The following is a 23,149-nucleotide window of genomic DNA, read 5'->3' on the forward strand; positions in this document are numbered from 1 at the left end:
AACCATTTACAACTTGCAGCAAAAAATCCTCCCCACATCCGGCTTAAACACCAAAAACATGGATTTGTGGCACCGCTGCACCTCTGAGTCTTGGCCGAGCTTGTTCCACCTGCCTGGATGACGACCTTCCCTCCATAAACTCAGCTCAGAAGTTCTCATCTGCTGCAGAAAGGTGCGTCGCAGGATCTGGGTGGGAACGGCTGCACTAAGAGTGCACACGACTATGGCTCTATGGCAGTAACATACACTTAAGGCTTATTCATGTTTCATCTGCCTGATGAAATTAAACTATTCATTTGTTCATTTAAGGAGGGTAACACTAATCAGTTCTCACATCAACACTCAAATGAATGTACTTGTACTCGTTTTGAAAGAGTCAGGTATTGGCGCATCTCTGTTTTTAATGTTTTCAGTATCATGATTCAGTTCTGAAACACGTTGCCATGGCAACAACCAGCTGAGCAGCTGGACCAGATATATGAAGCTAATCTGGTCAAATGGAGACAAAAGACGATTTAATCAAGCAGCCCCCTGTACAGGTGTGTTGATGATTTCGCAACAACACTGCTCTCTCTCTCTCTCTCTCTCTCTCTCTCTCTCTCTCTCTCTCTCTCTCTCTCTCTCTCTCTCTCTCTCTCTCTCTCTCTCTCTCTCTCTCTCTCTCTCTCTCTCTCTCTCTCTCTCTCTCTCTCTCTCTCTCTCTCTCTCTCTCTCTCTCTCTCTCTCTCTCTCTCTCTCTCTCTCTCTCTCTCTCTCTCTCTCTCTCTCTCTCTCTCTCTCTCTCTCTCTCTCTCTCTCTCTCTCTCTCTCTCTCTCTCTCTCTCTCTCTCTCTCTCTCTCTCTCTCTCTCTCACACACACTCATTCACCCCCACACACACTCACACACACACTCATTCACCCCCACACACACACACACACACACTCATTCACCCACACACACACACACACACACACACTCATTCACCCACACACACACACACACACACACACACACACACACACACACACACACACACACACACACACACACACACACACACACACACACACACACACACACACACAAAGTTTCAGTAGAACTGTTTTACAGAACAGATCTTTGTTTAAAGGGTCAAACAGAGTTGGTAATGTTATCTTTTAGGGAGTAAAATCTTTGAGTCTAGTCTAATTAAAATACACAAGGAACACAATGTATTAATAATTAGTCCAAAACCAGATTATATTAGACGAACCACCCAAATTGGATTATAATCTGGATCAGGCTGTAACGGGATTAAACTGGACTTGTAGAGGTAAACTTAATTTAACTCTCTGGTTGTTGTTCAGGAACAAAGAAGCTCTACATTTACACTCAACAAAAATATAAACGCAACACCTTTGTTTCTGCTCTGATTTTTCATGAGATGGACTTAAAGATCTAAAATTCATTCCAGATACACAATATCACCATTTCTCTCAAACATGGTTCACAAATCAGTCTAAGGCCCTGTCCACACGTAGCCGGGGATCTGCCAAAACTTAGATATTTTTCTACGTTTTGGCCTGTCATCCACACGAAAACGGAGTATTTTCACACGAAAACGGATCTTTTTAAAAACTCCGGCCAAAGTGAAGATCTGCGTTTTCTCCGTTTTGGGTGTCTGCGTGTGGACGGACAAAACCGGAGTTTTAAGGTCCGCAACGTCACTTTCCGTGACAAAAACATGCTGACATCACGTGTGTGACCTGTGTTTACACTAGCCGACAGCATGGATGCCTCAGAGCTGCGCTCGCTTTATCAATTGTCCAAGCGCTTTCTGCTTGTTTGTTTTTGCAAGAGGAATTACTGCTCCTTGCGGAAGACCACAGACGAAGGACGAGGTTAAGAACGGGGGAAGTACTGCCGCCTACAGGTCTGGCATGTCCTTAACAACGTATTTATCCGGGTACGTGTGGACAGAGTTTCTTTTTTAAAACGAGGTGGTGTGGATGCAAGTTTTTGGAGGGGCGGATATTCGTTTTTTTTTTTAACTCGGCTACGTGTGGACTAGGCCTAAATGTGTGATAGTGAGCACCTCTGCTTTGCTGAGATAATCCATCCCACCTCACAGGTGTGCCACATCAAGATGCTGATCTGACATCATGAGTAGTGCATAGGTGTACCTTATACTGCCCACAATAAAAGGCCACCCTGGAATGTGCAGTTTTGTCTCACAGCAATATGCCACAGATGCCACACACATTGAGGGAGTGTGCAATTGGCATGCTGACAACAGGAATGTCTATCAGATCTGTTGCTCGTGCATTGAATGTTCATTTCTCCACCATAAGCCATATCCAAAGGCGTTTCAGAGAATATGGCAGTACATCCAACAGGCCTCACAACTGCAGACGACGTGTAACCACACCAGCCCAGGACCTCCACATACAGCAGGTTCACCTCCAAGATCGTCTGAGACCAGCCACTCAGACAGCTCCTGAAACAATTGGTTTGCATAACCAAACAATTTCTGCACAAACTGTCAGAAACCATCTCAGGTAAGCTCAACTGCATGCTCGCCGTCCTCATCGGGGTCTTGACCTGACTCCAGCTCGTCGCCGTAACAGACTTGAGTGGGCAAATGCTCACATTCGATGGAGTCTGACACATTGGAGAGGTGTTCTCTTCACGTATGAATCTCGGTTTACATTGTTCAGGGCAGATGGCAGACAGCGTGTGTGGCGTCGTGTGGGTGAGTGCTTTGCTGATGTCCATGTTGTGGATCGAGTGGCCCATGGTGGTGGTGGGGTTATGGTATGGGCAGGCATCTGTTATGGACGAAGACCACAGGTGCATTTTATTGATGGCATTTTGAATGCACAGAGATACCGTGATGAGATCCCGAGGCCCATTGTTGTGCCGTACATCCATGAACATCACCTCATGTTTCAGCAAGATAATGCACGGCTCCATGTTGCAAGGATCTGTACACGATTGTTGGAAGCTGAAAATGTCCCAGTTCGTGCATGGCCAGCATACTCATGTCACCCGTTGAGCATGTTTGGGATGGGCTTGACCGGCGTATACGACAGCAAGTACCAGTTCCCACTAATATCCAACAACTTCGCACAGCCATTGAAGAGGGGTGGACCAACATTCCACAGGCCACAACTGACAATCTGATAAACTCTATGCGAAGAAGATGTGTTGCACTGCATGAGACAAATGGTGGTCACACCAGATACTGACCGGTTCGGAGTCCCCAGACCCACAATAAAGCAAAAAAAAAAAAAATGCACATTCCAGGGTGGCCTTTTATTGTGGGCAGTATGCCTTTATGAGTGTGCACTACTCATGATGTCAGATCAGCATCTTGATGTGGCACACCTGTGAGGTGGGATGGATTATCTCAGCAAAGCAGAAGTGCTCACTATCACACATTTAGACTGATTTGTGAACAATGAGAGAAATGGTACTATTGTTTATCTGGAATGAATTTTATATCTTTAAGTCCATCTCATGAAAAATCGGAGCAGAAACAAAGGCGTTGCGTTTATATTTTTGTTGAGTGTATATTTCTAGTTATCTGAACATCAGATCTGATGAATCAAGTTTTTTGTCCAGAGACACGCGAAGTGAAGACTTCGACGCGAGCATCCAGCTGTTTCCTACAAGCTTTTGACTTGTATCACTTTTAATCCTCTAAATTTCTAGTTTAATTCCACTTTTTCACTCTGCAGATGTGAAGCTTCGACATACCTGAGCTCAGGGATGCTGCCTCATCTGTTGCCATGACGTCTGAGGATGCTGATGAACTTGGTGGGATGTTTTGTGGCCTTTTGTGTAGGAAGGATTCTGCGGTTTGTTGGAGGCGTCGTTCTCGTAATTATAGAATCTGCTGAAGGATCTGACAGTGATGTTCCAGCAGTGAAAAGCCTCTTGATGAGCAGCTGAATGTAAACACACCCAGGTCCCGCTGCAGCACCAGCAGCTCTCACTCAGCCATGTTGCTTCCTCTGCTGTCTCCTCACATGCATGTAAAAATCAGCTGATGGATGAAACGTTACCCAAGTTGGAAAATCATCTAGCCACAGACCAACTCTTATGTCTTCTTGTGCAGTTTGTTCATTTCATTTAGTTGCTTTTTCTTTGTGCAAGTTACATTACTGGTTTGGACAAACATGCTTTTGGTATCATTGTGCTGCAAAAGGTTTTGCTTTCACTCTCACTGCAGGTGAGTTTAGTGACAGTAAAGGACTTTTATCTTTTATTTGGACCAAAGACACCGAGTCATGACATTAAATCACCTGAAACCAGTAAACATGTCCAGCAGCTGGTTTTGTGACCTGGCTCCAGAACAATAAATCTTGTGTAACCGGAGGAGTTTCTAGATTTCCACATCAACCATCAGTAAAGATAAGTGGGATAAAACATGAAAAATGTTTCCTGTTTCACTGATTTTCTCCCCTTGTTGGACAAAAATAAATATTTTGAGCTTCTGTAACCCCATTTGACCTTCTTTTATAGCCCGGGTTTACCACCCGCCTGATGGCCAGGGAGGGAGAAACTGGAATTCCCAGAGCCGAACCTGGAGCAGCGAGGGGATTATCGTCTAGGAGCTGAGGGGGTGGAGGGGTGGGTCTTCCCTCACAATCTTATTCATCATAAAATGGAAAAAAGTTGAAATTTCATCAGGAACAAACTGTAATGTGTTCCATGACATGACTAAACACCTCCCAGTGACTGGTTCCAGAATAAGCCCCACCCCCTTTATGTTACTTAAAGGTATAGTAAAGGTCCCCTTTCTTCCGGGTGGATCATCTGAACCATTGGTCTGCTTAACTGTCAATTATTCTGGTGAACCATTCACGTAAGGCCGTCGTCATCGTGCGTTGCTGGGCAGTTTTCACTTCCTGCGCATGCGCAAAGCGAAGGTTGGGCTCCCCACAGACGCCTCTGTCGCCGGTTTTCTGCTCGACAGGTAAGCTAAAGTTCGGCATACTATTTGGAGAAATTAATTTCAGATTACTGCTAGAAGAAAAGTTGGCTGCAAGGCCGGCAGTTACTTGTAACGAGATAACAGGGCGTTTTTTTCTCATGCGCATTATTATTGTTCCCAAAACGAGGAGTGGGCGGTTCTTTCCTGAAATTCAGAAATATCCACTATACCTTTAATGGAAAATTAAAAAAAAACTACACCTGAGAGTTCTTTGGTAAGGTGTTGCCTCATGTTGTACTTCCCGTTTACATCTGCGTCTTCAGATATCCATGTTTTTGAAACATTTGGCTTAAAATCACCAGTACTGGTGCTGATGAGTGGGCGGGGCATTCAGCCAGCTTTGTGCGTGGGACTCTTTGCCCTACATTTCCAGTTTTCAGACTGGTTCAAAACAGTGATAAATGATAAATGACCCGCACTTGTACAGCGCCTCTCACTCAGACACTAAAGTGTATCATTCACCCATTCACACACACATTCACACACTGATGGGGATGAGCTACGATGTAGCCACAGCTGCCCTGGGGCGCGCTGACAGAGGCGAGGCTGCCGAGCACTGGCGCCACCGGTCCCTCCGACCACCACCAGCAGGCAACGTGGGGTAAATGTCTTGCCCAAGGACACAACAGCAGAATTCTCTGTCCGGAGCCGGGATCAAACCTGCAACCTTCCGATTACTGGACTACCCGCTCTACATGTTGAGCTACTGCTGCCCTAGTGCTAATTTTATTGAAGAATTTTTTTTTGTTTCTGTTTCGTGACGTTGTAGGGAGCTTAAGTCACTTCCGCACCACGGGTCCCCGGAAGAACGAAAAAATGAACACAAGTCAACGAGGCTAAAAACGCTATTTTCTAATCCGCTCTGTCGTACGCCCTGGATCACACATATGCTGTACGGCAATTTAACTGAAAAATAATGATGGGTGTTTCGACCACGCCTGCCACGTACTTTGAGATTCATTAGCTTGTAAAAGTTCGTAATCTACAAACTAGAAATCGGCACGTCGCATATGTAACGTCACCACATAATCTCCTCTCCCCTAGCGTAGCTGCTACTCACCACATGACCAGACTGATGGTGGTTCTTTCCTCCTGTGGGAAGTTTGCTGAATTTACAGCCCTTTTCCCTCAGTTTTCGCAGTGTCTGGTTCGATGACGTCACTTTCGTGAGGCGCGTTTGTAGTCCTACACTTATTTTCACACAAAACCTAAAATAGCGTTTCCCCCGTTCGAAAATAAGCGCCTTCTTGGTGCCAAAATGTGTCTTTAAAATTCACGGACATCATGTGTGAAATCCATGGCACAAAACAAGCGGGATTAGCGTTGCTGTTTTTTAAAACTTTATTTACAAATGAATTGAACAAATACAAACTCTCGTCGGGGGAACATAGATCAGAACATGTTTATGTTTATGTTTATGTATTTAGCAGACGCTTTTGTCCAAAGCGACTTACAAGTGATAATCGGCATGTTGCCCTTGAGGCTAACAACAACAATAACAAGAACATAACAGGCCACAACCATAAAAGAAAAAACAAATAAGGCATAAACAAAATAAACATCCATTCCTTTAAAAAAAATCTAATAATTGTCCATGTCCCTGCTTAATAAGGCCGCTTCCTTGTTTTAGCGATGTCGGTAGGGATTTCACTTCACACTGCAGTAGATTAAGAGATGGCTCTTTGTTTCTCCATTTACATGTATGAAGGTGGTATCTACCCACAAGGAGTACAACATTACACAACATGGAGACCTCCCTCTGTACACCCTCTTTTCCATTCAAAATCAGCTCTTTGGTCATTGATGCCATTCCTTTCAGCTTGACACTCGACCAATCCACCTGACCCCTCCAGAAGAAAATAGCGTTTTTAGCCCCATTGACTTGCATTCATTTTTTCATTCTTCCGGGAAGCCATGGTCCGGAAGACAGTGGGCGTGACTTAGGCTCCCTATTGTACTTTTCACCAACAGAAGTGGGCGTGGCTTCCTGGTCTGTATTGCTATGTCATTTAAAGTCTAACAGCAGCACATTTTCATACAGAGAAACTTTATCCATTACATGAGGCTCATCCTGTCATAATAGACGTAAAAACATCTCTGTCCTTTGATAGTGTTCCATTTCCATTTGTTTAACACAGCAGTCTGAGTAATCGGCCTACTCTGCAAGCATCTCCACCACGCCAAACTCCATCACCTCTGAGTAGGAGGAGACTGAAGAAGGATGGGAGGAAAACTGGGATGGAGGAAGATGAAGGGAAGTGTTGGATATGAAGGACAGACAGCAAGCAAGGTGAGTGTGTGTGTGTGTGTGTGTGTGTGTGTGGGGGGGGGGGGGGGGGGGGGGGGGGAGGGGGGGGGGGTTACGATTAGAGCAGCATGAAAAACCCACTAGCTTCCCTCTCTGGGAGCTCTGACAACCAACTCTCCAAAGCTGGCTAGGATTTAATTAGAACAACTGAAAGCTTTAAAGAGTAGAGAGAAGGAGGAGAAGGAGAAGTGACTCTTATTAACCATCTGGGTTCTACACCAGGAAGCCTCCATCCATGCAGAGAGGGGTCCCATCTCATCGTGACTGGAACAGATATTTTCTGCCTTCTGAAGCAGTTTCAGGTTCTGACACTTCAGGTGAAGATTCTGCATCATCTACATCCACAATGCAAACACAACACAGCATCGGTACAACTCTGATTAATCGTTACAGGAAGTGCTCAGACATTTCTGATGGTGCGTCCTGTATAAAAGTACTTAACAATTCTTAATTAAGCCTTTAGATTCTTGACCATACTCAGTTCAGTGAAAGAGTCCTTCATCTAAATCCTCCAACATCTGTCAGGATGGATGAGCAAGCCTGAGCTAACGGCTAGCTTACGCTAAGGGTTAGCTTAAGCCAATGGCTAGTTGACGCTCATAGCTAGCCTGAGCTAATATGTAGTCTGAGCTAATGACTACCATGACCTAATGGCTAGTATGAGCTAATGGTTACTCTGAGCTAACAGCTAGCCTGAGCTAAAGGTTAGCTTAAGACAATGGCTAGTCAAAGCTCAGAAGCTAGTCTGAGCTAAGGGTAGTTAGCTTAAGCCAATGGCTAGTTGAAGCTCATAGCTAGCCTGAGCTAATATGTAGTCTGAGCTAATGACTACCATGACCTAATGGCTAGTATGAGCTAATGGTTACTCTGAGCTAACAGCTAGCCTGAGCTAAAGGTTAGCTTAAGACAATGGCTAGTCAAAGCTCAGAAGCTAGTCTGAGCTAAGGGTAGTTAGCTTAAGCCAATGGCTAGTTGAAGCTCATAGCTAGCCTGAGCTAATATGTAGTCTGAGCTAATGACTACCATGACCTAATGGCTAGTATGAGCTAATGGTTACTCTGAGCTAACAGCTAGCCTGAGCTAAAGGTTAGCTTAAGACAATGGCTAGTCAAAGCTCAGAAGCTAGTCTGAGCTAAGGGTAGTTAGCTTAAGCCAATGGCTAGTTGAAGCTCATAGCTAGCCTGAGCTAAGGGTAGTTAGCTTTAGCCAATGGCTAATCAAAGCTAACAGCTAATCTGAACTAATGTGAAGTCTGAGCTAATGACTACCATGGCCTAATGGCTAGTATGAGCTAATGGTTACTCTGAGCTAACAGCTAGCCTGAGCTAAAGGTTAGCTTAAGACAATGGCTTGTCAAAGCTCATAGCTAGCCTGAGCTAAGGGTAGTTAGCTTAAGCCAATGGCTAGTTGAAGCTCATAGCTAGCCTGAGCTAAGGGTAGTTAGCTTTAGCCAATGGCTAGTCAAAGCTAACAGCTAATCTGAGCTAATGTGAAGTCTGAGCTAATGACTACCATGACCTAATGGCTAGTATGAGCTAATGGTTACTCTGAGCTAACAGCAAGCCTTAGCCAACAGCAAGCCTTAGCCAACAGCAAGCCTTAGCCAACAGCTAGCCTTAGCCAACAGCTAGCCTTAGCCAACAGCTAGCCTTCGCCAACAGCTAGCCTTAGCCAACAGTTAGCCTTAACTAACGGCTAGTTTGACCCTCAACTCACAATGTACAGGGTTGGACCACTCAGAACAATTTTAGGGAAATCTGGGAGTTTAATTATGGAATCATTTACATCACTTCCTGTGACCCACCTGAACTTATCCAGCCAGAGTGTGCCTCTGTAAGGGAAAATGGAATCAAGTCCGCTATTCCCAAAGGATCCAAGCCTGTGAGACCACAGCGACTGGAGGAAATCTGCAGTTTTAGACCTCAGTGGATGTTGAAACCACACAAGGAAGCTGGGATTTGTGAGCATTAAATTCTGACTCACTGCAGATGTAAACAAGAATATCTGTTCTCCAGAGAGGTGCCAAAGTAACACCTAAATATAACCAGCAGTGCTGAAATCGGAGGTCTGAGGAGTGGGACGGACAGCTTCCTGCAACAGCAGCAGCTCAGAAGCGAGTAAGGAACATGGAAACGTCCCAGGGTCAGCAAATGTTGCATAAGGGGGTTATTATTGGAGGCAGAATGGGATTAGTTAATGTAAATATAAACAAAACACCTCACAGATTAAGATGACGAGATTTTTTCTAATTTTATTAGAATGCATCAAAAACATCAGCTGGTAATCAGAAATCGATATCCGCCGTGAAAACCAGAATCATACGATTCATGTGATCTAAAAGTGGAATCCTGATATTTCAGAGTATTCCGACATATTTTGAAAGGCGTTAAATAAATCAAACCCATTTATTATTATTATTATTATTATTATTTATTATTATTATTATTATTATTATTATTATGCTAAAACTAAGTATGAAAAACATTTCCTAGAGTCCTATGTAGTTACACGTTTTCTGTTTTCATCTGTCCGAGTTCCACATTTCCATTTTAACCTCGTTAATTTACTTAAAAAGTGTGGAATTACAAAGTGAATTAAGAAGAATTCGAAAACATCAGTCACCACAGAATTTCAACGACGTTATTTCACTTTGACAGCTAATGATGAGGTTCAGCAGAACACCAAGTCCTTTTGTAAAATGTTTAAACATTTCCATTCGTTTTTTATTATAAAACAAAATATGTGATTGTTTAGGTGCAAAATCAGGTGTTGCTGTGTTTTTTATTTAGTAGGTTGTCAGAGAGCTTAGAGAGGGGGTGTAGTTATGCTCCGATGTCTCTGAGGGTGAAAATGAACCCAGTTCTGGTCCTCGCAGACTGTCCCTCTACAGAATCTTCAGGCTCAGAGGCGTCAGTTTGAAGGGGGTCAAAGGTCACCGGAGTGAGAATGTTATTTGTCAGTGAGGGTGAGGATTTTTCCTCATACTGAAGCAATCATCGGTTTCACTTAGGACTGGGTGATATGGCCTAAAATAAATATCACAATATTTTGAGGCTTTCATCTCGATAACGATAAATGGACGATAACTACAGGTATGCGCAGAAACAAGAAATGCCCACTAGATGGGGCTGTCACATGTATTACGTTGAGTCACATTTGTAAGTGAATCAAGGTGGTACAGCTTCATAAAGGGACATGAATATTTTAATGTTTTATTCTCAGATTTATTGACGTGGGAAAATGATCTTGATAAGGAAAGCAACACATTTTTGATTTGTTGCCCAGCCCTAGTTTCACTCCAGCACTAAGCTGCAGAGTTCTGTTGTCGTTTCACAGCCAGAATATCACACTTGCAACTTGTGTGTAGCAGGCTGCCACCTGTGAACTCTGAAAAAATTGAGCTGACATGCCTGGTGTTGCAATCTGCTTCCAGAAGGATTCCTGCACGTTTTAGATCATGAACACAGCTGACTTGTTTAATTTAGTGATGAGTCGCTCCTGTAGACACTAATGAAGGCTGGGAGACATTTCAGCAGCTAGATTAAGGTGTTAAAAAGACAAACTCACAACAAAGTTTTACTAAACAGACACCAGGGGGTGTTAAAAGCAAGCCAAACCTGCCAAGTGTGCCTTTAAAAACGGATCCGTTATTGTTAGCATGACTGAGCACTGGGCAATCGTGAGTTCATGGATCCAAAAAAACAAATAAACAAGGACCCAATCCAGACATTTAGAGTTTCTAAAAGGCCAGTTACACCGACTAATCACAAACTCTCCTCATTAACGAGTTTTTGCTTTTGTTGCATCTCCAGTTTGTTCTGGATGAAACCAGCTTTATTCATCAATGATGAATCCTCACTTATATCCCAGATCCTTCGGAGTCCAGCAGAATTGGTACCCGGCCAGAACCAGCCAGCTCCTCCAGATGAGTTTTACATAAACCGTGTTTAATTAGGCAAAAACGCGTTTCTATAACACGTTTATAACAATCTCAGCTGACTAAAAGCGGAAGTTAAAACTAGATCTGCACTAAAAATCAGTAAATGATAGAACTTGGCCAGCATTCGGCACGAACGGTTTAATCAGTGATCAGCTGACCTGACACCTGTAACATAATTCTGTAATTCTTAACTTTTAAACTTGACTCTCTCTATCCCGTCGTCTCTGAGTGAATACGTAACGGTGATCTAATCTCCGCAATAAAAAGATCCAATCTTCTGGTTTAAATAACCCCCGATCCGTAAGGTGGATTCTGTATTTCCTGTGGAACCCCACGCCTTATGGCTCATTAATTAAAATGTAATAACCTCATTTCATTACACACCAAAATATCCAAGTCTTTTTTGGTTAATGAATGCATGGTTACACTGCAGCAATTAAAAAAAACGACATTTTTTTTGATCCATGAACTCGTCAGGAAAAGATCCTTTTGTTGTTGGCGATAACAAATCTAACATCAAGTGTTTTAGGTTCATGAGAACTTATAAATTGTTTCCTGGTCATTGAAGGACTGCATGATGGAGCAGCTGGTAGCACTGGTAGCTATGTGGACTTGGTATGTTCTCCACAGGGTGTCTGAAAGGTTCCTCAGAAACTCGCTGAGCCTCACACCCTAGTTCCTGGATTCAGGTGAGCACACCTGAAGCTGGAATTCATCTGTGTGTTCAACTGGTTGGTTTCCTGACTTTTAAGGCTCCGGAAAACTGCGTCAGCAGGTCAAAAGGACACCACTTGTTTTCTTTAAAATATATTTATACGTCAGATTTTATTAAGATTCATCTCTAAGCAAGCTTTTATTTTGGTAAAACAGGAGACTAGCAGGATGACAAACATTCTCCTGAGTCATAAATACACAAAACTACCGAACCGCCATCTCACTTTTAACAGGTTAATTCTAGTGGATAACAAATATTAATTTATCCCCCCCCCCAGGAGAAAACCTGGCTCTTCGGTCTTACTTGGACCTGATTTAGAGCTGAAACTGATTTCAGGCCAGCTTCCTGCTGCATGATGGGGAAAAACATAACAGAAACTCAGAGGAATCCCTCCGACAGCTGAGGCACTCAGGGAGCTGTCGTGTGATTGGCTGAGGGTAAACTCCACACAGGAAGCGATTTCCTTTAAAGCCCGGTGGAGCAGATCGGCCAGTGACTCAGTTATATAACAGAATCAACTCATCAACACGTTTTTAAAATGCAGCGATGAGAAAAGAACGAATGAAATGTTCTGTCGGTCACAAACCAGCTGATGTTTCCTTGCAAAGTCCAGATGTGGGCTGCTGCCTCGCAGCAGTAAGGTTGCACGTTTGAATCCCAGCTGCAGATGTTAGCATGTTCTCCCTATGCATGTGTGAGTGATTCCAGTTTCCTCCCGCAGACTAAAAACCTGCATCTGAGGTCAATTAATTACAGAACTAGACAACGCTGACTTGATTTGATTTTAAAAATCTGCTAAATAACAAATCTGAGTTTTCACCACAAACCAGGGGTGTCTGGTACCGGCTTGTTTACAGATATATTCTAACTCTGCTTCATTTTACGATACCAGTGTATGCACCCCCTCACATTTCTCCTGTTATGAAAACTTAACCTTTAAATATTATCTGTGCAAAATATGACACCAGGTGTGCCAAACACACATATCAGGAATAAAGCCCAGATCTGTCATATGTTGACATCCAGAGTGAGAGGAGAAGAGTTTGATGTATAATATGTGCGTGATATGCAAGAGTCGTGTCAATCAAATAGTAAAACTCGATAGCGATCATGATCGACATTTCACAGTTTGATGCCAGCATGTGTCGATCGGGCTGCACAATATATCGCAAATATATCGTTATCGCGATATCAGCATGCACAATATGCATATCGCAAAGAACAGATAAATATCGCAAAGAATGGTCAGCTAGAATGTTTGCTACACACGATGCATGTTTAACAAATCAAACTCATCACCCATTTGGCCAATCGGGTGGGTTCTCATAGGTTAGATGCCCGCCCCCAAGGCGGACGGTGTTGGTGCAGGATCGGCTCGGGGTCCTTCGACTGCCGATGACGTCAAAGTAGTTGATTGGCTGAACATGAAGCTTACGGAAGTGACGTTGTCACGTTATGATTTTGATTGGTCAGAACAAATTTGCGGTCGTAGTCTTAGCGGTTGTAGTCCTGTAGTCCAGAAATCAACACTTTTTGGAGAAAATATGTTTGAATTTCTAAAGGAAATGTAAAATATAAGCAAATGATAAACGTGACCCTCAAAAGCTCTTGATGTTGATGAAACGGGCCAAAATAAAATATAAGAACTTTATTGAAAGACACCAAGCAACATTTAGAGTCAAAGGATGTATTTAGATAACAACTAAGGAAATACACAGACAACTCCACATGAACACAAACAGATGTGGCTTCACATGTAAGAACTGTTTGTTTGTCAGTCCGATGTTGGTTTTATGCAGTTTCACATTCTTTACAAAACTAAGATAATATGGTGTTTTATTAACAAATTACAATTATAAAGAAAACATTTAGGTGTTAACAAACAAGAATGTATTAACAAAACTGCTGATGTCTTTCCAAAACGTGTGTGAAAGTCGAGTACATTTGCAGTCATGTAACGTCATCGGCAGTGGAAGGACCCCGAGCAGATCCTGCACCCGAGCCGATCCTGCACCCGAGCAGATCCTGCACCCGAGCAGATCCTGCACCCGAGCAGATCCTGCACCCGAGCAGATCCTGCACCCGAGCCGATCCTGCACCCGAGCCGATCCTGCACCCGAGCAGATCCTGCACCGACACCGGTACTTCATTTTGATGGTTAGCAAACACCTGAGTTAGCTTTGTTCTGCTCTTTTTGCTGATTCTGCTTTTCCCGGGATCCACCGATTACCTTTTCTTGTTTTCTTTTTCACTTTCGTCACATCGTTAGCTTTTCTCGTTCCTGAGTTAAGTTTTTATTTATTGCAAATAATATCGTCATCACAATATTAAATAATGTTATGTTTAGAGCTGCTGCAGATATAGCAGCTGAACTCTGGAGGCAGACACCAGTTGAAGTAAAACCCTTGATGAGGAGAACCAGATGTGGCTCCAGGTGTGAAGTTCTAGAAACTGGAGGATCCAACAATTCCATTTAACTGTGGACCTCTGGTACCGGTATCAGCTCAGATGCTCTCTGCAGAACTACAAGTCTATCTTGCAGACTACAGCCAGCTGACTCAGAAGAACCGTCTATCTAGAGTTTAGTTTACACACCCAAAAAGTCCCCCAGGAGCAGCCTCTGCTGGCAGCGCTTCAGGTAACTCACCGATAGTGACGTAACGCACTAGGAGAAGGTCTTAAAATGTTTCTCATGCTTATGAATCTCTTCATGTCTCTAGGTTAGTCAGCTGCGTGATTGCTCCAGGTGAGACCGAACCAGTTCGGTTCGAACCCTGTGGGAAACGGCACCGAACCGAAAACAAAATTCTGCGTCTATTATCGGACACTGAGGAGGGCTGCGTGTGTCCGTCCGATAATGGAACTGCAACCATTTGTTTTCAAGGACTTGACCACAGGTAACGTGACGTCATCACGCGGGTCCACCTGGTTGTTCCAAACCTATACGTGCGAACATCACACACAGATCGGGACCGGAACCACTGACGCACAAAACGTTGCTACTCTGGTTAGCATTGGGACCACGATTGGACCGGATAGAACCGAACCCATCAACAGCTTGAACCGCCTCGGCTTACCTGCAGCTCGGCCCGCTCCACCTCCCATTGAGCCCGTTCCACCTCGAACCGGGCCCACTCGTGCTGCAGGAAGTGTAGAATCCCCGGGATGCTGTACGGAGCCCTGGCCGCCTCTCCGCCGCCCTCTCCGGGCTGCGGGGTTCGGACGCTGCCGGGAGAACCCGAGTTGTTGTTGTTGCTGTTGAAGAACACACCGGGACCCGCCTGCTCGTCCATGGCCTCACCGGGACGCGGGAGCTGGTTCGGTCCGGTGTTGTCAACCGCTTCGGTTAAAAAACACTCAGTGGTAGGATACGGTCCATTAACGTCTCTCCGAGCGGGACCGAACTCCAGTCCTGACTGACCCAGCTGTCAGATGAATCTGTCGTCAAGCTTCCGGTGTTTACGCGTCAACGAGACTTCTGGTACAGATTTTCAAAATAAACTCCAGAGGTGAATATTTCTCACATGGGTGAATTCATGTGGTTCAAATATGACGGAAACATGGAACAAAAATCGGTTTCACATAATTAAATGTATAATAATAATAATAATAATAATAATAATAATAATAATAATAATAATAATAATAATAATAATAATAATAACTAGGGATGCAGCAATACCACTTTTATCCAAACCGATACCATACTGATACTCGGATCTGAGTACTCGCCCTTACCAATACTTCTACCACAAAAATAAATAAATAAAAATAAATAAATGCAATGAACTGGAACACAGGTTTTATTTTCTTCTCTGCTTTCAACCGTATAAGACTGTGAGGTAGATAAAAAATAAAATATATTACTAGAAATGATCATAAAACTAAAATATTTGATGAACAGAAATGAGAAGTTTACAGTGAAGCCACTTTCAGGCAACTGCATTGTTATTGGTTCCTGGTATCAGTTAACTTTTACAGATGCTGGTGCATCCCTAATAACAACAACACCAATAATAATAATAAGAAGAAACATTTTGTCCATAACTCATTATTTAATAACTATTTTGTTACTTCAGTAAAGTTGGCAAAATATTCGCAGATTTGACTTTTGCGGCTCGATAATTTCTGAACAGAAAGGAATTTTGAAACACAGCACACACATCTTTGGAAGTGTGGCAAGGTATTGAACAAACTACAATCTCATTATTGTTTTTTTTTAACCCGTTTTCTGTGGCGCTCTGTTTCCAACGCATAAACATTGATCTCTATGGGCCAACGAAAAAGGAGGAGCTCTCAGGAACCGTCTGCAAATAGTAACACCAGAAACGGTCAGTGATAAGATATTTAAAAACTCCACACTTGTACACGACAGTGACCAAATTCCAAATAAAGCACTGCACACATGCTGCTCATACTACACAATTCAGTTTAATCCAAGTAAACGTTTTTTGTTTAGTGTAAAAATGGTAAAAAAAAAATGTAAATTGCAATAGCTACTCCATTTAAAACGAGACACCAAATTCACACAGCAAATCACCACTTTGATGCCGGTCATACACATTTTAGCTTTAAAACAAAAATCGTCGTCTTCCTCCGCTTATCCGGGTCCGGGTCGCGGGGGCAGCATCCCAACTAGGGAGCTCCAGACCGTCCTCTCCCCAGCCTTGTCCACCAGCTCCTCCGGCAGGACCCCAAGGCGTTCCCGGACCAGATTGGAGATGTAACCTCTCCAACGTGTCCTGGGTCGACCCGGGGGCCTCCTGCCGGCAGGACATGCCCAAAACACCTCCCCAGGGAGGCGTCCAGGAGGCATCCTGACCAGATGCCCAAACCACCTCAACTGGCTCCTTTCGATCCGGAGGAGCAGCGGTTCTACTCCGAGTCCCTCCCGAATGTCCGAGCTCCTCACCCTATCTCTAAGGCTGAGCCCGGCCACCCTACGGAGGAAACTCATTTCGGCCGCTTGTATCCGCGATCTCGTTCTTTCGGTCATTACCCAAAGCTCATGACCATAGGTGAGGATTGGGACGTAGATCGACCGGTAAATCGAGAGTCTGGCTTTCTGGCTCAGCTCCCTCTTCACCACGATAGATCGGCTCAGCGTCCGCATCACTGCAGACGCCGAACCTATCCGCCTGTCGATCTCCCGATCCCTCCTACCCTCACTCGTGAACAAGACCCCGAGATACTTAAACTCCTCCACTTGAGGTAGGACCTCTCCCCCGACCCGGAGATGGCAAGCCACCCTTTCCCGGTCGAGAACCATGGTCTCAGATTTGGAGGTGCTGATCCTCATCCCAGCCGCTTCACACTTGGCCGCGAACCTACCCAGCAAGAGCTGAAGGTCAGAGCTGGATGAAGCTAGGAGGACCACATCATCCGCAACAAGCAGAGACGAGATTCTCCTGCCACCAAACTCGACACACTCCACACCACGGCTGCGTCTAGAAATTCTGTCCATAAAAGTGATGAACAGAACCGGTGACAAAGGGCAGCCCTGGCGGAGTCCAACCCTCACTGGGAACAGGTCCGACTTACTACCGGCTATGCGGACCAAACTCACGCTCCTCTGGTAAAGGGACTGAATGGCCCTTAACAGAAAGCCACCCACCCCATACTCCTGGAGCGTCCCCCACAGGGTGCCCCTGGGGACACGGTCATAAGCCTTCTCCAAATCCACAAAGCACATGTGGATTGGTTGGGCAAACTCCCATGCCCCCTCCATCACCCTTGCAAGGGTATAGAGCTGGTCCACAGTTCCACGGTCAGGACGAAAACCACATTGCTCCTCCTCTATCTGAGATTCAACTATCGATCGGACCCTCCTCTCCAGTACCTTGGAGTAGACCTTTCCAGGGAGGCTGAGGAGTGTGATCCCCCTATAGTTGGAACACACCCTCCGGTCACCCTTCTTAAAGATGGGGACCACCACCCCGGTCTGCCACTCCACAGGAACTGCCACTGATGATCACGCAATGTTGCAGAGACGTGTCAACCATGACAGCCCTACAACATCCATAGCCTTGAGATACCCAGGACGAATCTCATCCACGCCCGGGGCTCCGCCGCTGTGTAGTTGTTTGACTACCTCAGCAACTTCTGCCCCAGAGATCGGACAGTCCATCTCCAGGTCTCCCGGCTCTGGCTCCTCTTCGGAATGCGTGTAGGTGGGATTGAGGAGCTCCTCAAAGTATTCCTTCCACCGCCCGACTATAGCCCCAGTTGACATCAGCAGCTCCCCATCCCCACTGTAAACAGTGTGAGTGAGTTGCTGCCTCCCTCTCCTGAGGCACCGGACAGTTTGCCAGAACCTCTTTACCGCTGATCGATAGTCTTTCTCCATGGCCTCACCAAACTCCTCCCACGCCCGAGATGTTGCCTCAGCAACTGCCACTGCTGCACCCCGCTTGGCTATCCGGTACCTGTCTGCTGCCTCTGGAGACCCACAGACCAGCCACGCCCTGTAGGCCTCCTTCTTCAGCCTGACGGCTCCCCGAACCTCTGGTGTCCACCAGCGGGTACGGGGGCTGCCACCACGACTGGCAACAGCCACCTTGTGACCACAGCTAGCAACAGCCGCCTCAACAATTGCAGAGTAGAACAAGGCCAACTAAGAGTCAATGTCCCCCACTGCTCTCGGGTTGCGGTCAAAGCTCTGCCAGAGGTGGGAGTTGAAGACCGTCTTGACAGGTTCTTCTGCCAGGCGTTCCCAGCAGACCCTCACTATGCGTTTGGGTCTTCCAGGTCTACGCAGCATCTTCCCCTGCCATCTGATCCAACTCGCCACCAGGTGGTGATCAGTTGACAGCTCTGCTCCTCTCTTCACTCGGGTGTCCAAAACATACGGCCGCAGGTCAGATGATACGACTACAAAGTCTATCATCGACCTGCGACCTAGGCTGCCCTGGTACCAAGTGTACCGATGGGCATCCTTATGTTCGAACATGGTGTTTGTTATGGCCAAACTGCGGCTTGCACAGAAGTCCAATAACGAAACACCACTCGAGTTCAGATCAGGCGGGCCGTTCCTTCCAATCACACCCCTCCAGGTCATGCTGTCATTACCCACGTGAGCATTGAGGCCCCCAGCAGGACAATGGAGTCCCCTGATGGAGCACTATCTAGCACTCATCCCAGGGACTCCAAAAAGGGTGGGTACTCTGAACTGATATTTGGCCCATAAGCACAAACAACAGTCAGGACCCGTTCCCCGACCCGAAGGCGCAAGGAAGCTACCATCTCGTCCCCCGGGGTAAACCCCAACACACAGGCAGAGAGTCTTGGGGCTAACAAAAAGCCAACCCCAGCCCTCCGCCTCTCACCCGGAGCAACTCCAGTAAAGAAGAGTGTCCAACCCCTCTCAAGGACTTGGGTTCCAGAGCCAATGCTATGTGTCGAGGTGAGTCCGACTATATCTAGCCGGTACCGCTCAACCTCTGCCACAAGCTCCTGCTCCTTCCCCGCCAGCGAGGTGATGTTCCATGTCCCAGTAATCAGTTTTTTTGTCTGGGGATCGGACCGCCAAGGCTCCCGCCTCGGTCTGCCACCCGATCCACACTGCACCGGACCCTTCATGTTCCTCCTGCGGGTGGTGGGTCCACAGTTGGATGAGCCCATGTATTCAGTTTGGGCTGGGTCCGACCGGGCCCCATGGGCGGGCGAAAGTCCGGCCACCAGGCGCTCGCTCACGGGCCCCAACCCCAGGCCTGGCTCCAGGATGGGACCCCGGTAACCCTCCGGGCCGAGTACTCCGACTCTTTGTTTTTACGTCCATTAAAGATCTTCTGAACCGTTCTTTGTCTCACCCTTCACCTAAGACCCACTTGTCATGGGAGACCCTACCAGGGGCACAAAGTGCCCAGACAACATAGCTCCTAGGATCATTAGGGCACTCAAACTCCTCCACCACGATAAGGTGATGGTTCAAGGAGGAGTAAAACAAACAAAAAAAATAATAATAATTTCTCTTATTTTTTCAATAGCTCCTACACTGTAAACCCTGTTAAAAATGGCCCCTGCTGATCGCCACTTATCTGCTCTCTATACCACATCTTTTTGGTTTACACTTTACATAAAAATGCATACATACAAAAAAGCATTTTGTTGAAAAAGTAAAAGATGTAGTATGGAGAGAAGGTAAGTGTTGATCAGCGCGGGCATGATTTTGTGTCAATACAGTGTAGGAGCTACTGACATTTCCAAGTAAATAAAAACAATCAAAAACAAATAAATAAATAAATGGTGTGGTATGTAGATTAGGTAAGTGGTAATTAGTTGGCGTCATATTGGTGTCACTAACATTTTCAATGTAAGAGATATTGATAATTATAAGGTATAAAAAACACCAAAAATCAGACAAGTATTTTCTCTAAAATCATTAAAGGTGTAATATGATCAGCATCCAATGATAACTTGCTGAGTGAATTTGGTGTCACTACAATTTAAAATGAAGCAGATATGGAAATTTACATAATCTAAAATTTCACCCAAAATCTAAAATGTGTTATTGGATTAAACTAACCAGTGTAGTATCAACCACATGTGGTTAGTGTTATTTTGTGAATTTGGTGACACTGCAGTGTAAAGAGGTTGTGTTTTTTTAATATCTTATCATGAGCCGTTTCTGGTTATTCTATTTTCAGACGGTCCCTGAGTGTCAGGTTCAAGGTCTTTTAGCGCACAATTTGGCATCGGGAGCAGAGGACGTTTTTTTTTACAGCGTTGTAGCTTGATGACTACCTTGCCACGAGTCCAGATATGTGTTTTATGTTTCGAAGTACTCTGTTCAGAAGGTAATGAGCTGCAGAAGTGGAATCTGTGAATATCTTGCTATTTAGTTCTGTTCTTTTGAAGCCTACATTTAAACATCATCTAACTGTGTTAAATTCACAAGAAAACAGGGGTGGACTGGCCTATCTGGCATTCTGGCACTGTCCCGGTGGGCCGCTTAGCCAAGTGGGCTGCTTGCCCAGCTTGGGCCGACACTACTCCATGGTAACCCGAAGCTAACAGAGTTTTTCCAGGCATTTTTAGCTAGAAAAACATGTTAGAGTGATGACGTAGAAGTTGTTTTACCGCGTTAGCATGTAGCTAATGTCCCGCTGATCTCCGGGCGGCAACACCCCCCACCCCCACCGCTCTCCCAATGGGGAGGGCCGACAATTCACAAAAAATGCCAGGGCCGAATTTTGGTCCCAGCCCACTCCTGCAAGAAATTGTAGATAATTACGGAAGTGTATTGCTTTCAGCCACACAAATACAAAAAAGTTCAGATTTTCCGAATTAACAAGAACATTTTTCGGAAGAAAAATAAAAACGGTTCTGTTTTTCCTAAATAACGAGATAATTTTTACAGGAAAAAAAATCCCCCTGCAGAGCTAATGATGCTCGGGCTAACTGACTGGCTCATAGAAATGTCTCGTATGTTGAGTTAAATTTACTTTCACTTTGTTTTGGGATTGAGACTGTGTGGAATAGCTACTCTTGTCTCTGAACTAGATGGACAGGAACGATAATTCAGCCCTGGAACATCTCCGTCTGTCTGGCCGTCTGACAGAGTGTGGGCGGGGTTTCGGAAAGCTCAGCTGGATTTCCATCCTACTGACTAGACTGGTGTTTTAAAGTAACTCTGTGGTTGCTATGGTTATGCAGCACATCCACACAAACTCAACCAAAACCCTAAGAAAACAAAGTTTTGGGAACATTTGCTCACACATTAAAAATATTACAATCATAAAGTAAATTCCTAAAATCCATCCTTCTGAAGTAGAGTAGGCCCTGAGAGGGAAATAAATCAGGGACAAAGTAGATTATTTAACCTCAGGTGGATTTTGGAGAACACATTTACTTCTCAGCTGGCTGGGGCGTGGTCTGTTCTTCTTTCAAAAATGGTAAAAGAGGAACATAGTTCTGTGAACGTCAATGATTATGGACCAACCCTCCACGCTGTCACCTAAGTTTCTGACGAGTTTAATTGAGTCCTAGTGGGCGGTTCCCACCACAGCCCTCTAAGCTGTGTCACGTGTCTCGACACTGCCAGAAAATACATAAATGAAGCTGAGAGTGGGACTGTGAGGGTGGGGGAAGATGATTGACACCCATGAAACTCTGAGCTGAGTTAGCTACGAGCTAACTGAGTCAACCGAGGGTAACAGAGATTTAGCTTACAGACAGCTTCAGCTGAATGACTCTGCTGACCTCTGCCTCCTAGGCTGTAACACTTTAAGCGTAAGGCCAAGGCGGAGGCCTTCTCTGGAGGAAGCAGGAGGGCAATCAGCTAGTGCTTGCTCTGATGGCTCATCTGGAACCTGTCAATCAAATGGACACACGCCAAAGTATCTAAAATTTCAAGCTTTAATTAAATCTACATGAGTTAGAAAAAAGTTTGTCCCCCCTCAGAGTTGTCATGACAGTAAACTTGACATACCGTAAATCCTCTAATACAGGCCCGGGCCTGTATTTGACTCAAGCTCATCAAGCTCCAGGCCTTTATTGGAAGGAGGACCAGTATTAGAGGCAGGCCTCTATTTCTATTTGAGCAAAATGAACTAATGGTTCGCTGGAGTTTTTGACAATTAAAATTGAGCCTACATTTTCAAAGTTAAACACATTTCTTTTAACAACGGTAGTTTCTGCTTCAGCCCTCTCCCCCCTCCCCCTGCTTCAGCCCTCCCCCCCCTCCCCCTGCTTCAGCCCTCTCCCCCTGCTTCAGCCCTCTCCCCCCTCCCCCTGCGCAGCGGCCGCAAACTCACTGATGCGCCTGCAGCCTCTCAGAGTTCCTGCTGCTCTAAACATTAAAATAATTATTTCATTTTCTGTTCCTCACTTCTGATTACCTTCAATGGTGTCTGTTTGTTGCAACCAGCAGGTACAAAAACTAACTTGTTTTTATTTGACTATTTTTCTGTCCTGTATCTGTTTATTATCTTCCTGCATCTCCTCTCAATCCTAAAGAGAAACTGCTACCTGGGTTCATATATATTCACCTCATGAGTTACCTTTGAACTGCAGTTCTAAAAGATCTACCGACCGCTAAAACAGCGGAGTGCGTGCTGCTTGGCGGCCGCATCAGTGATCGGTGCGTCAGAGGACAAGGTGATGCGCCCCGCTCCACAGCGAAACACATCAGGTGCAAGTAAAAGACAGAAAACATTAAATGAAATGAGCCGACATGAACGATCGCGTGTCAGTACCGACGCTCTGGCACAGTGCGTTGCCCCCCCG

General features: G+C 45.2%; 1 protein-coding gene across 1 annotated transcript in view; it reads right to left on the reverse strand.

Annotated features, from left to right (window-relative positions):
* Positions 1 to 15,352, reverse strand: part of strn (striatin, calmodulin binding protein) — a 31,649-nt gene extending 16,297 nt beyond the window's left edge. The window contains exon 1 of the mRNA XM_054743846.2: positions 15,001 to 15,352. Within this exon, the coding sequence (XP_054599821.2) occupies positions 15,001 to 15,216 (216 nt within the window). The 5' untranslated portion in view covers positions 15,217 to 15,352. The remainder of the gene's footprint in view (positions 1 to 15,000) is intronic.
* Between the last annotated feature and the right edge of the window lie 7,797 nt (positions 15,353 to 23,149).

This window comes from Nothobranchius furzeri, chromosome 6 (assembly GCF_043380555.1).
Source record: "Nothobranchius furzeri strain GRZ-AD chromosome 6, NfurGRZ-RIMD1, whole genome shotgun sequence".
In the NCBI taxonomy this organism is placed as follows: Eukaryota; Metazoa; Chordata; class Actinopteri; order Cyprinodontiformes; family Nothobranchiidae; genus Nothobranchius; species Nothobranchius furzeri.